The following is a 14,677-nucleotide window of genomic DNA, read 5'->3' on the forward strand; positions in this document are numbered from 1 at the left end:
TCCCCTTATGAGATATCATTGGATGATATGACACTGGGTTTTTGGTTTGCCTTCCTCTGGATCAATAAGAAAGTATAGATATAGGATAGTGTCTGTTGTCTAAATTAAGCATAGGTTGAACTTGGTGGGCGTATGTCTTTTATGTCTCTAATGCTGCGTGTGTGGGACATTGTCCTCTCGTCCCAAACACAGAGAGCCCCCAAATGCTGCGTGTGTGGGGCATTGTCCTCTCGTCCCAAACACAGAGAGCCCCCAAATGCTGCGTGTGTGGGGCATTGTCCTCTCGTCCCAAACACAGAAAGCACCTAAGGCTGGGGCCATGGTGCCGCAGACCGTGCAGAGGCGTCCGCACGCTGAGCGATCAGATTGCCTTAAGGCAGTGATCGAGTCCATGCTGCATGTGGAAGCGGGCGCACGTTTCACTAGAAATCAGTTGAAACTGATTTCTTGGCGTGACAGACCGGTCACGTGAGTGGTTCGCCCAATGAGGGCGAACCAGCTCCGTGACGCCCCTTGGCACGCACCCCACAGCGCGGCACGGCGCATCTCCACTGGCCACAAACGCACCCGATTCACACGGGTGACGTCACGGCCGCGCACGCCTCCGCACGGGCGAGGGCACCATGGCCCCAGCCTAATACTGTGCGTGTGTGTGACATTGTGATCCGTCCCAAATACCGAGAGCCCCTAATGCTGTGTGTGTGTTTGGGACATTATCCTCTCGTCCGAAACACTGAGAGCCCCCAATGCTGCGTGTGGGACATTGTCCTCTCGTCCAAACACAGAGAGCCTCTAATTCTGCGTGTTTATGGGACATTGTCCTCTCGTCCCAAACAAAGAGATCCCTAATACTGCGTGTGTGTGTGACATTGTCCTCTCGTCCCAAACACCGAGCGCTCTAATGTTGCGTGATTGTGGGACACTGTCCTCTCGTCCCAAATACAGAGAGCCTTTAATACTGCGTGTGCGTGGGACATTGTATCGTCCCAAACACCGAGCGGCTCTAACACTGCGTGTGTGGGACATTGTCCTCTCGTCCCAAACACCGAGAGGCTCTAATGCTGCGTATGTGGGACATTGTCCTCTCGTCCCAAACACTGAGAGGCTCTAATGCTGCATGTGTGGGACATTGTCCTCTCGTCCCAAACACAGAGAACACCTAATGCTGCGTGTTTGTGGGACATTGTACTCTCGTCCCAAACACTGAGCGCCTCTAATGATGCGTGATGTGGGACATTGTCCTCTCGTCCCAAACACAGAGAACCCCTAATGCTGCGTGTTTGTGGGACATTGTTCTCTTGTCCCAAACACCGAGATCCCTAATGCTGCATGTTTGTGGGACATTGTCCTCTCGTCCCAAACACAGAGAACCCCTAATGCTGCGTGTTTGTGGGATATTGTACTTTCGTCCCAAACACTGAGAGCCTCTAATGCTGCATGTGTGTGGGATATTGTCTCGTCCCAAACACCGAGCGGCTCTAATGTTGCTTGTGTGGGACATTGTCCTCTCATCCCAAACACCGACAGCCCCTAATGCTGCATGTTTGTGGGACATTGTCCTCTCGTCCCAAACACAGAGAACCCCTAATGCTGCGTGTTTGTGGGACATTGTCCTCTCGTCCCAAACACCGAGATCCTCTAATGCTGCGTGTGGGACATTGTTCTCTCGTCCCAAACACCGAGAGCCCTAATGCTGCGTGTTTGTGGGAGATTGTCCTCTCGTCCCAAACACAGAGAATCCCTAATGCTGCGTGTTTGTGGGACATTGAACTCTCGTCCCAAACACTGAGAGCCTCTAATGCTGCATGTGTGTGGGACATTGTCTCGTCCCAAACACTGAGAGCCTCTAATGCTGCATGTGTGTGGGATATTGTCTCGTCCAAAACACTGAGCGCCTCTAATGCTGCGTGTTTGTGGGACATTGTCCCATCGTCCCAAACACAGAGAACCCCTAATGCTGCGTGTTTGTGGGACACTGTCTTCTCGTCCCAAACACAGAGAGCATCTAAGCTACATGTATGGGACATTGTCCTCTCGTCCCAAACACCAAGAGCCTCTAATGATGCGTGTGTGGGACATTGTTCTCTCGTCCCAAACACAGAGAGCCTCTAAAGCTGTGTGTTTGTGGGACATTGTCCTCTCGTCCCAGACACTGAGAGCCTCTAAAGCTGCGTGTGTGGGACATTGTTCTCTCGTCCCAAACACAGAGCGCCTCTAATGCAGCATGCGTGGGACATTGTCCTCTCGTCCCAAAACCCGAGAGGCTCTAATGCTGCGTGTGTGGGACATTGTGCTCACGTCCCAAACACCGAGCATCTCTAATGCTGCGTATGTGGGACATTGTACTCTAGTTCCAAACACTGAGAGCCACTAATGCTGCATGTGTGGGACATTGTTCTCTCATCCCAAACACTGAAAGCCTCTAAAGCTGCGTGTGTGGGACATTGTTCTCTCGTCCCAAATACCGAGAGACTAATGCTGCGTGTGTGGGACATTGTGCTCACGTCCCAAACACTGAGCACCTCTAATGCTGCATGTGTGGGACATTGTACTCTAGTTCCAAACACTGAGAGCCTCTAATGATGCGTGTTTGTGGGACATTGTCCTCTCGTCCCAAACACTGAGAGGCTCTAATGCTCCGTGTTTGTGGGACATTGTCCCATCGTCCCAAACACAGAGAACACATAATGCTGCGTGTTTGTGGGACATTGTCCTCTCGTCCCAAATACAGAGAACCCCTAATGCTGCGTGTTTGTGGGACATTGTCCTCTCATCCCAAAAACAGAGAACCCCTAATGCTGCGTGTTTGTGGGACATTGTAGTCTCATCCCAAACACTGAGCGGCTCTAATGCTGCGTGTGTGAGACATTGTCCTCTCGACACAAACACCGCAATCCTCTAATGCTGCGTGTTTGTAGGACATTGTCCCCTCGTCCCAAACACCGAGACCCCCTAATGCTGCATGTGGGGGACATTGTCCTCTCGTCACGAACACTGAGCGCTTCTAATGCTGCGTGTTTGTGGGACATTGTCCCATCGTCCCAAACACAGAGAACCCCTAATGCTGCGTGTTTGTGGGACACTGTCCTCTCGTCCCAAACACAGAGAGCATCTAAAGCTACGTGTATGGGACATTGTCCTCTCGTCCCAAACACTGGGCGCCCCTAATGCTGCGTGTGTGGGACATTGCGCTCACGTCCAAAACACAGAGAGCCTCTAAAGCTGTGTGTTTGTGAGACATTGTCCTCTCGTCCCAGACACTGAGAGCCTCTAAAGCTGCGTGTGTGGGACCTTGTTCTCTCGTCCCAAACACAGAGTGCCTCTAATGCAGCATGTGTGGGACATTGTCCTCTCGTCCCAAAACCCGAGAGGCTCTAATGCTGCGTGTGTGGGACATTGTGCTCACGTCCCAAACACCGAGCACCACTAATGCTGCGTGTGTGGGACATTGTACTCTCGTCCCAAATACTGAGAGCCTTTAATGCTGCGTGTTTGTGCGACATTGTCCGCTCGTCCCAAACACTGAGATCCTCTAATGCTGCGTGTTTGTGGGACATTGTCCGCTCGTCCAAACACAGAGAGCCCCTAATGCTGTATGTGTGGGACATTGTACACCCGTCCCAAACATCAAGAGCCTCTAACGCTGCGTGTTTGTGGGACATTGTCCGCTCGTCCCAAACACTGAGATCCTCTAATGCTGAGTATTTGTGGGACATTGTCCGCTCGTCCCAAACACCGAAAGCCCCTAATGCTGCATGTGGGGACATTGTACACCCGTCCCAAACACCGAGAGCCTCTAATGCTGCGTGTTTGTGGGACATTGTACTCCCGTCTCAAACACCGAGCGCCTCTAACGCTGCGTGTGGGACATTGTCCTCTCGTCCCAAACACAGAGATCCTCTAATGCAGCGTGTTTGTGGGACATTGTCCTCTCGTATAAAACACTGTGAACCTCTAATGCTGCGTGTGTGGGACATTGTCATCTCGTCCCAAACACCGAGAGCCTCTAATGCTGCAAGTTTGTGGGACATTGTCCTCTCGTCCCAAACACCAAGAGCCTCTAATGCTGCGTGTGTGGGACATTGTTCTCTCGTCCCAAACACCGAGCACCTCTAATGCTGCGTGTGGGACATTGTCCTCTCGTTCCAAACACCGAGAGCCTCTAAAGCTGCCTGTGTGGGACATTGTGCTCACGTCCCAAACACCGAGAGCACCTAATGCTGCGTGTTTGAGGGACATTGTCCTCTCGTCCCAAACACGAGAGCCTCTAATGCTGCGTGTGTGGGACATTGTGCTCACGTTCCAAATACCTAGCGCCTCTAAAGCTACGTGTTTGTGGGACATTGTCCTCTCATCCAAAACACCGAAAGCCTCTAACGCTGCATGTGTGGGACATTGTTCTCCCGTCCCAAACACTGAGCATCTCTAACGCTGCTTGAGTGCGAAATTGTCCTCGCGTCCCTAACACCAAGAGCCTCTAATGCTGCGTGTTTGTGGGACATCGTCCTCTCATCGCAAACACTGAGCGCCTCTAATGCTGCGTGTGTGAGACATTGTCCTCTCGTCCCAAACACCGAGAGTCTCTAATGCTGCTTGTGTGGGACATTGTCCTCTCGTCCCAGACACTGATCTCGCACTCAGTCTGGAAGACCTTTGGCTTCTCCGGTATTTTTGTGAATGTTGCAAATTGGATTTTCAGTGACCCAGATTAAGTGATAGCTTGAGGGTTATGTGATGGGATCATGTCATTTGTGAATTGTATCCAAACAGACACAAACCTGCTCCTTGATTTCAGGAACCACCATGCAAAATGTGGTTAAGTTATCTTAAGAGGTGTCCAAATGTATAGAGAACAGACAAACAAATGTTTATAGTGAATCAATACAAACCATGCATTCTATAGAATAATTAAAACATCCATGCCTATGAATTATTGCTGTTGACAAGACTTGTAACACACATATGGAAACATAAAGCAGTAACTTTAAATTGCGTCAATACCTTCATCCTCCAGTTGTCTCCAACCTCGTCTTTAATACGGCTTAGCCAAGACCCGTCAAACCAGGCGCCATCTCTAGAAGCCACGCGGACATGTGTTACAAACAGAATTATTACCTCCTACACAATGCCAAAAAAGGCCACTTTTAAAGTAGAATTTCAGGGCATTAAAAACCCTACAAAGTATTGTGGATGCTGTGCAGTTTTCCAGCTAATTCCGAAAATGCGTGATTGTATGGCCATTCTGCTAAAGGTGAAATGTTATCCCCTATTTAAAGGAGCATTTCGATTGAAATAAAACCCTTTTTTACTTGTATAGGAAGCAGGGAGTCCCCGGAGCTGGGCCGCGTTATTTCAGCTCCGGTGACTCCCAGCTTCTCATACATACTGTACTTCTGGAGGTGTCACCGGTTCCTAATGCAGGTTTAAATCTTCTGGGTGATGTGGGTCAATAGGAAGCCACAATGAATGAGGTCCTATTGGCCCGCGTGACGCGGGAGCTTTAAATCTCCATGTTGTGTCCCCTGGTGGGGACAAAACCGGGGGGCACCTTTGGAAATAACAAGTATCTCAGGAAACTCCAATAAGGCTCAGATCAACTCCCGAGACCCCCTGCTTCCTATACAATAAAGAAAAAGGGGGTTAAAAAAAAAAAAAAACCGCCTAAGCGGAACTAAACCTTTAATTGTATATAATATAAGGTGTTGCAAGCTAAACCACAGAATAGGACGCTTCTAAGGAACATCTTGGCGGTTACTCAGCAGAGACAGACCCTACAACACTGGGCACATACAAATTGGTAAACAGTGTGGGAGCTTCCAAACAGGTGCTTATTCCACATGCACAGATCATTGTGGGGTTTGGACCTCGGCTCCGCCCTCGTGACACATCCCGTGACGCTCCTCGCGCGTGCCGCACTACTCCTACCAGGACCGGACCTAGACTCCGCCCCCGCGCCACAGCCCGTGACGCAACGGAGGAAGTCACTCTTCCCACTTCACGTCGGCGCCGCAATACCAGGGGCACTCGAGGGGTTAATGCCGCCAATTTCTCCACAGCTGTGATACACCCCGCCCCTGCCTATGTCTAATTATGCATGACTCACAGCCTGGAGGAGACTTCTCCTTGGCTTCCTGATCCTTATATGCTCAGCCAGCCCTGAGCCAAATTGGCTGAGCATAAACCTTGTTTATGTTTCAAGTGCTTGCCACAAGTAGCCTGCTGCCCTGCTATTTGCTCTTGCATTCTACCTTGTTTACCTGTTGCCTCAGACTTCAGCTTGTACCTGGACTTCTACCTTCTCTGACCCCTGGACCTCGGCTACGCATACGATCATTCTGACCTCTCTACTCCTGGACCCCGGCTACGCACAACGACCATCCGACTTCTCCAAGACCTCGGTAAGTATTACGACTAATCTGACCTCTCCTACCCTGACCCAGCTGTAAGGAATCGGGGAACATGTCCTCTGCGGCATGTTCCCTCCTTACCTGCTGCAGCGCGCTTCCCCGCTGTTTACAGAGTGCGTGCGCACCGCAGCTCTTCACCCGTGCCACGGAGCTTGGCTCCGCCCCCGGTCGTGTGCGCACGTCTGTCACGCGCGGCGTGCGCACGTGACATCGTTCACTGCTCCCAAGCTGCAAAGCCGAGAAGAATTCAAAGTCCAGTCTATAATAGACTCACGAAGGTCCCGAGGATCGGTCCAGTACCTGGTACATTGGAGAGGGTTTGGACCAGAGGAAATGTCGTGGATACCCCATCACCAAGTTCACGCTCCCGCTCTCTTAAGACGGTTCCACGGCAGGTTTCCGCAGAAGCCATTAGGGAGTCATCATGAGGCCGCTCCTCAAGGTGGGGGGGGGGGGGGTACTGTAAGGAATCGGGAGAAACCCGTCCTCTGCGGCGTGTTCCCACCTTACCTGCTGCAGTGCGTTCCCTCACTGTTTACAGAGCGCGCGCGTGCACCCGCAGCTCTTCACTCCGTGTCACGGAGCTTGGCTCCGCCCCCGGTCGCGCGCACGTGACGTCGTGCACCGCTCCCCAGCTGCGTGGCAAGTTCCTAAATGCCCACTTGTCTCCTGCAGCCTATCCCTCTCCTGCAGAGGCCGAGCCTCCACTCCGCCCCCAGCCTCATTGATTTCTGTTTACATAAGACTTTCACCTTGCTGAGCATAAACCTGTGTAGCTTTGTGTTCCTGCGTTTGCTGTGCCTTGCGCCATGTTTCTGTCTCTCTGTTGCTTTCTTGTGTACCGACCCGGCTTGATTATAGGACCCCCTCTGGATAAAGACCCCGGCTTGACTTTTGGACCCGCTCTGGATAACGACCCCGGCTTGCCTCTGACTACCCGCACCTCTCCATCCCTGATCACGGCTTACGGACACTCTACCAATCTCCTGCCTCCAACCCCAGACCGCGGCATAAACGGACTCCGACCATCCCACTGGCACTGCTCGGACTTCGACAAGTATCTGAACTAATCCGATCTCTCCAATCCAGATCCGGCTACGCTGACAACCCACTCTCCAGGCATGCCCCCGCTGCTGTGGGTGCGCAGATTCATACTTTCCCACCTCAGTACCGGGGTCCCGCCTTGTTCGTGGTGAGCGCAAGCGTTACAGTATGCTTAGCCCAACGAACATGGACCCCCCCCCCCTCTGAGGTGCGCCAGGCCTTAGCCTCTATTTGGAAACGCTTCCAATATTTTGAGAATCAGATGGAATCTTTGACTCAGAGCATTGCAACCTTGTCTGCACGACAGTCCCAATCCAGGGTTATCAGACCAGCCACCTTGTCCTCCCCTGTCTCAGAGGCATTTCTTCCCCTTGAACCTCACCTTCCTACGCCCAATCGTTATGCGGGGCATCCCCATGGCTGTAGAGGGTTCCTCAACCAATTTGATATACAATTCGAGTTAACCCCTTCACGGTTCTTATCTGACAGATCCAAGGTGGCATACATCATAGCTCTGCTCACCCGGGACGCCTTGGCGTGGGCATCCCCCATCTGGGAACTAAGACCAGAGCTTACGCAGATCTTTGCACGCTTCAAGAACGAGTTTAAACAGGTCTTTGACACCCCTGGCCGAAAGGTCATGGCAGCCTCCTCTCTCTTTCATATTTCACAGGACAATAGAACTGTCGCAAGGTATGCCCTTGAGTTCCGGACCATTGCTGCTGAAACAGGATGGAACGATGAGGTCTTATCTACTGCCTTCTGGCAGGGTCTGTCTGAACCTCTCAAAAAATGAATTGGCCGCCCAGGAACGACCTACCGACTTGGAAGAACTAATTTCCGTATGTATTAGAGTCGATCAACGCCTCCAGGAGAGGAGGGCTGAACGTCACCGTCCACGTTCGCACATAACTAATGTTCCTGTGCGCAGTCTTTTGTGACCCCAAACTCCCCATCACTCTTGAGGTAGATGCGTCAGATGTAGGCGCTGGAGCTACTCTCTCAGACGCAAAGTCCTCAAGACAGATTACATCCTTTTGATTTCTTTTCCAAAAAGTTTTCGCCCGCCGAACAAAACTATGATGTGAGCAACCGCGAACTTTTAGCTATCAAGATCCTGGCTTCCCAATCACACATTTCTAAGGGTATAGAGGTGCCGGAGGGTTGTCTGTATGCTGCTCCACAATTCTGCAAAAAAATCCTTGAATGGGGTCACTCCTCTAAATCCGCCGGTCATCCAGGTACGAAAAGAACTTTGGATTTAATCAGACGCACTTTATGGTGGCGTAACATACTCAAGGAAATCAACGAATTCATCAGGTCCTGCTCCGTCTGTGCCCGCAACAAATCCTCCCGCAATAAACCTTCAGTTCTTCTCCACCCCATGCCTATTCCAGATCGTCCATGGACCCACATTTCAATGGACTTTATTGTCGAGCTCCCTGTCTCTAGTGGGATGAACACCATACTCGTAATCGTTGATCGGTTTTCTAAACAGGCGTATTTATTCCCCTCAAGGGCCTTCTCAATTCTGCCACTCTGGCAGACATCTTTATTAGGCCAAGGCCCCGCTGCACGGGCCACCCTGCTTCCCGGCGGCGCGTGCAAGTCACTGCAACGCGATCTGCGGTCTGCAGCTGACTTTTTTCAGAGCGGGGGGGCATGGCCAAGACGGGTTGGGGGGGGGGAGCGGCCATGACAGTTGGTAATGCCCCTCTTTACGGTGCTGGAACAGGTTAACCCGGTAGCCTATCGGCTAAAACTTCCTCAATCCATGAGGATTCCGGTGGTCTTCCACGTCTCCCTTCTTAAACCGGTCTTCCAAAGTCCCAGATTCCCCGACGTCTCTGCTAAACCACCACCGGTGATGGTACAAAGCCGATAAGAATTCGAAGTCCAGTCTATAATAGACTCACGAAGGTCCTGAGGATTAGTCCAGTACCTGGTACATTGGAGAGGGTTTGGACCAGAGGAAAGGTCCTGTATACCCCATCACCAGGTTCACGCTCCCGCTCTCTTAAGAAGGTTCCACGCCAGGTTTCTGCAGAAGCCATTTGGGAGTCATCATAAGGTCGCTCCTCAAGGGGGGGGGGGTACTGTAAGGAATCGGGGGAACACGTCCTCTGCTGCAGCGCACTCCCCCACTCTGTTTACAGAGCGCGCGCGTGCACCCGCAGCTCTTCACTCCGCGCCCCCGGTCACGCGCACCGCACCCCAGCTGCGTGGCAAGTTCCTAAATGCTCACTTGTCTCCTGCAGCCTATCCCTGCCTCCGCAGAGGCCACGCCTCCGCTCTGCCCCCAGCCTCATTGATTTCTGTTTACATAAAAGACTTTCACTTTCACCTTGCTGAGCATAAACCTGTGAAGCCTTGTGTTCCTTCGTTTGCTGTGCCTTGCCTTGTGCCTTGTTGCTGTCTCTCTGTTGCTTTCATGTGTACCGACCCGGCTTGATTATAGGACACTTCTGGATAACGATCCCGGCTTGCCTCTGACTAACCGCACCTTTCCATCCCTGATCACGGCTAACGGACACTCTACCAATCTCCTGGCTCCAACCCCAGACCGCGGCACAAACGGACTCCTACCATCCCACTGGCTCCACCCCGGACTCCGGCAAGTATCTGAACTAACCCGATCTCTCCAATCCAGACCCGGCTATGCTGACAATCCACTCTACAGGCGTGCCCCCGCTGTTGTGGGTGCGCAGTTTCATACTTTCCCACCTCAGCTACGTTACAAGCGTTACACCAGCTACGACTTCGCAATCCGGACGCAGTTGCGTGGTTGTTGGTTGGTGTACTCTAACATCCCCACCTCAGCCTTGCGCTCCTGTCCTGTTTGTGGTGAGCACTCATTACAATCATAAATGTGTATTTATTTGGATAAATTTATATAGTCATACAATAGAAGTGATGTGAAATCCCTGAACCAGCTGATGATTAGCAGATTGAATCAGGTGTCAAGTTACTTTAAATTAATATGTGCCGTAGCGCACGATGCGTCTGTAACTGGTAACTTAAAGGACAGACAACAGAGGGTTGTCATAAATGGAACTTTTTCAGGTTGGGCTAAAGTCGTGAGTGGAGTACCTCAGGGATTGGTACTGGGACCCCTGCTTTTTAACTTGTTTATTAATGACCTTGAGGTTGGGATCGAGAGCAAAGTCTCCATCTTTGCTGATGATACTAAATTGTGTAAGGTAATAGAATCAGAGCAGGATGTAATTTCTCTTCAGGAGGACTTGGAGAGACTGGAAACGTGGGCAGGTAAATGGCAGATGAGGTTTAATACAGATAAATGTAAGGTTATGCATTTGGGATACAAGAATAAAAAGGCGACTTACAAATTAAATGGAGATATATTGGGGGAATCCTTGATGGAGAAGGATTTAGGAGCGCTTGTAGACAGCAGGCTAAGCAATAGTGCCCAATGTCATGCAGTAGCTGCAAAGGCAAACAAGATCTAATCTTGCATCAAACGGGCAATGGATGGAAGGGAAGTAAACATAATTATGCCCCTTTACAAAGCATTAGTAAGACCACACCTTGAATATGGAGTACAATTTTGGGCACCAATCCTAAGAAAAGACATTATGGAACTAGAGAGTGCAGAGAAGAGCCACCAAATTAATAAAGGGGATGGACATTCTAATTTATGAGGAGAGGATAGCTAAATTAGATTTATTTACATTAGAAAAGAGGCGTCTAGGAGGGGATAAAACTATATACAAATATATTCAGGGACAATACAAGGAGCTTTCAAATGAACGATTCATCCCACGGGCAGTACAAAGGACTCGGGGCCATCCCTTAAGGTTGGAGGAAAGGAAATTTCACCAGCAACAAAGGAAAGGTTTCTTTACAGTAAGGGCAGTTAAAATGTGGAATTCATTACCCATGGAGACTGTGATGGCAGATACAATAGATTTATTCAAAAAAAGGTTGGACATCTTTTTAGATGGGAAAGGTATACAGGGATATACCAAATAAGTATACAAGGGAAGGATGTTGATCCAGGGATTAATCCGATTGCCAATTCTTGGAGTCAGGAAGGAATTAATTTTTCCCCTTAATGGGGTTTTTTGTTTGCCTTCCTCTGGATCAATAAGTAAGTATAGATATAGGATAAAGTATCTGTTGTCTAAATTTAGCATAGATTGAACTTGATGGACCTATGTCATTTTTCAACCTCATCAACTATGTAACTATGTAACTTACATGCTGTGAAGAGTCTGTGCCATGGCAAGGCCGTCGGTGAGATCTTCAACCGTTGTACTTGGCGCGGTTACATGGAATGTCTGCAGCTATGAGGCCAAACAGAAACATGTCCGTGCCAGAGCAACAGGCATGTTATACATGGGGTCCGTGTCCCAAAAATACATAACAGGCAGAACTAAATAGAGATTACGGTTTTATAAAATAGTCAAATTCTTGAGAATATAGCAATGGAATGTGATCAACTGTTATATATGATATATCTCAGATGAGTGTGCACTCACAGACATAGAAGGGTAATATGCCTGAGTGCATGGTAACAGTATTAATGCAGTGACCTGAGTATTTATTATAACTTTCCCCAGGTAAGTAATGTCCATGTATATCCCACATCTCAGCAGCTATATATGGATGTAACCAGGTCCCCTGTGGTCCCCCGGTTTCTCAGCACTTCCCCCTCCCCTCCTCTTACCTCCGGTAGCTGTGGCGACAGTGGGAGGTTGGTGATGGCGAGCGGGTCGCCAGAGACCTGCGGCAAACGCTGCAGCAGGGCGCCGCCATGATAGAGGCTCGTGCATGCGCAGCACAGCGCCCAGTGGCCATTAGGATTGCGCATGCGTAGTATGGAGATAGTGGCGGCCATTACTCCTAAAGGGCTCCGCGGGGACTACAAGCCCCATAATGCACAGGGGCTGCTACAACACATGGCCCACAGCAGCCAATAGGGCGCCCAGAATCTCCTGCAAGGAGATAGATACATTTGGCGTGCTCAGGGAAGCACGTCAGTCGGAAGCAGGACAGCAAGGGGATAGGTATGGTCCAGGGAGAAGTGCTCTGCTGGACTAGGCCAGAGTATCCCCCTTCAGGTCCCAGCTAGGCCCCGACCATCTCTATCTTATGATGCAATAGGGAAGGCTCCTCATATAGCGGCACTCCCCTTATCCTGTTAGTGCTAGTACCCTTGTACCAGTGATGGACGCACGCGGTGTGCGTGGCCTGCACCTGGGACCAGGCCCTCATCTCAGAGACGATCTATAGGTGTGACGCTCCGGCTGGAGGCCAATCTTCGGTGAAACAGACTGACCATAATTGGCCTTACTCAGCGACCCCCGGGGTTGGAGCTCCGGGCAGGTATTTAACACAAGTGCACCAACACATCATGGGGCAACGCTGTCTCACACTTGGGGCGGGATAAGCCTTTGTGGCCTGGACACTGGGACACTAGTGCCCCTGCACCCAAGTACTGTGGGCAATACACTGTGGGTCAGTATAAGCTATACTGTATATGCATAGTGTGTTCATTATTGCTTAGTATCGTCCAATAAATACTGTTACCCATACTTTATGTGTGAATTACTGGGCATATTGTCTTGGGATGGGCGATCCTACTGCGTAAGGATCCCTCTCAGGTGGAGGCGCTGTTACTTGATACACACCCCAGGCTCCCCGTGGCGGAGGATCAGGCATCCTGTTTGCCGCGCAGCTATTAGCAGCACACGTAGTCACCCTGACAACAGGGAAAGGGGGCTACACACACATATATGTATATATATATATATACACGAACATTACCTAGGGAAAGGTATAATTAATATAGGTGTATATCTAGACTATATCTATACACTGAGGACATGGGATATATATGGCCATTACATAGGGAATTGTATAACTATATATATATATATATATATATATATATATATATATACCATTACCTATGTAATTATGTAATGTCCATATAAATCCCACATCCTCGGGGTGGGATGTGTGTGTGTGTGTGTATACACAGAGTATGTGGGATATATATGGACATTACATAATTACATAGGTAATGGTATTATTATAATTATATATATTTACTGAGGATGTGGGATATATATGGACATTACATAGGGAATGGTATTTTATATATATATATATGTATGTGTGTGTATATTTGTGTGTGTGTGTGTGTGTGTATATATATATATATATATATATATATATATTTACCGAGGACGTGGGATATATATATATATCACCTGGGGGTGTGTGGGGTACACACTCACATTATGTAATGATGTATTGTTTGTGTAACTATATTGTTATGATCTCTCCCTCACCCAGAGGATCAGGCTGTCAGGCCTAGGCTGGAGCTCCGCACTCATCCTCCAGCCCCCCGTGTGTCCGGCACCACACTGACCACAGCAATAACAGCTACGTAACAAGCGTGGGGCACGTGCATTACAACGTAACCCCACGCGCAGGGGCGGCAGAACAGACGTCAGGGAACAGAGTCGTCTGGAGCAAGCTGGTGAGTGACAGTTTAGCGCACCAATCAGATGTAGAGAAATTAAACGCAAGCGCAACTCTCAACCAATGAACGCTCGCGGATGGGTCTTTAATTCGGCCTCCGCGGCGCCGTCTTGCGCCTCACAATTTGGCGGGAAGGTTATACAGAGACGAGAGAAGGGGAGTGCGTTATTCCAAGGAATTTATATAGAAGGAGGAGGGGTTACACAGGACGGCTGGGGTATACTGGGTGGGCGAGGGGGATTATACAGGGGGGTGAGGAGCTTTATACAGGGGGCGGGATTGGTGGGAGGGGAATTATAGGGGGAGAGGTTATACATGGGGGAACGGTGGGAGGGGGATTATACAGGGGGGGAGGGGGTTTATACAGGGGGAGAGAGATGAGAGGGGGGTTTATACAGGGGGAGAGAGATGAGAGGGGGGTTATACAGGGAGAGAGGTGGGAGGGGGTTATACAGGAGAGAGGTGGGTGGGGGTTATACAGGAGAGGTGGGTGGGGGGATATACAGCGGGGAGAGAGGTTATACAGTGGGGAGAGAGGTGGGAGAGGGTTTATACAGGGGGAGAGAGAGATGAGAGGGGGGTGATACAGGGAGAGAGGTGGGAGGGGGGTTATACAGGGTGGGAGGGGAATTATACAGGAGGTGGGTGGGGGGATATACAGTGGGGAGAGAGGTTATACAGGGGGGAGAGAGGTGGGAGGGAGGTTATACAGGGGG

The 14,677-nt window shown here is 50.2% G+C and overlaps 1 protein-coding gene across 1 annotated transcript in view; it reads right to left on the reverse strand.

Annotated features, from left to right (window-relative positions):
* The window catches only part of LOC142467833 (uncharacterized), a 63,615-nt gene extending 49,690 nt beyond the window's left edge, over nucleotides 1-13,925 (reverse strand). The window contains exons 1-3 of the mRNA XM_075573723.1: nucleotides 13,769-13,925; nucleotides 11,670-11,755; nucleotides 5,002-5,074 (exon numbers count right to left, since the gene is read on the reverse strand). Coding sequence (XP_075429838.1) covers nucleotides 5,002-5,074; nucleotides 11,670-11,755; nucleotides 13,769-13,813 — 204 coding nt within the window. The 5' untranslated portion in view covers nucleotides 13,814-13,925. The remainder of the gene's footprint in view (nucleotides 1-5,001; nucleotides 5,075-11,669; nucleotides 11,756-13,768) is intronic.
* Between the last annotated feature and the right edge of the window lie 752 nt (nucleotides 13,926-14,677).

The sequence above is a fragment of the Ascaphus truei genome, chromosome 17, assembly GCF_040206685.1.
Source record: "Ascaphus truei isolate aAscTru1 chromosome 17, aAscTru1.hap1, whole genome shotgun sequence".
Lineage (NCBI taxonomy): Eukaryota > Metazoa > Chordata > Amphibia > Anura > Ascaphidae > Ascaphus > Ascaphus truei.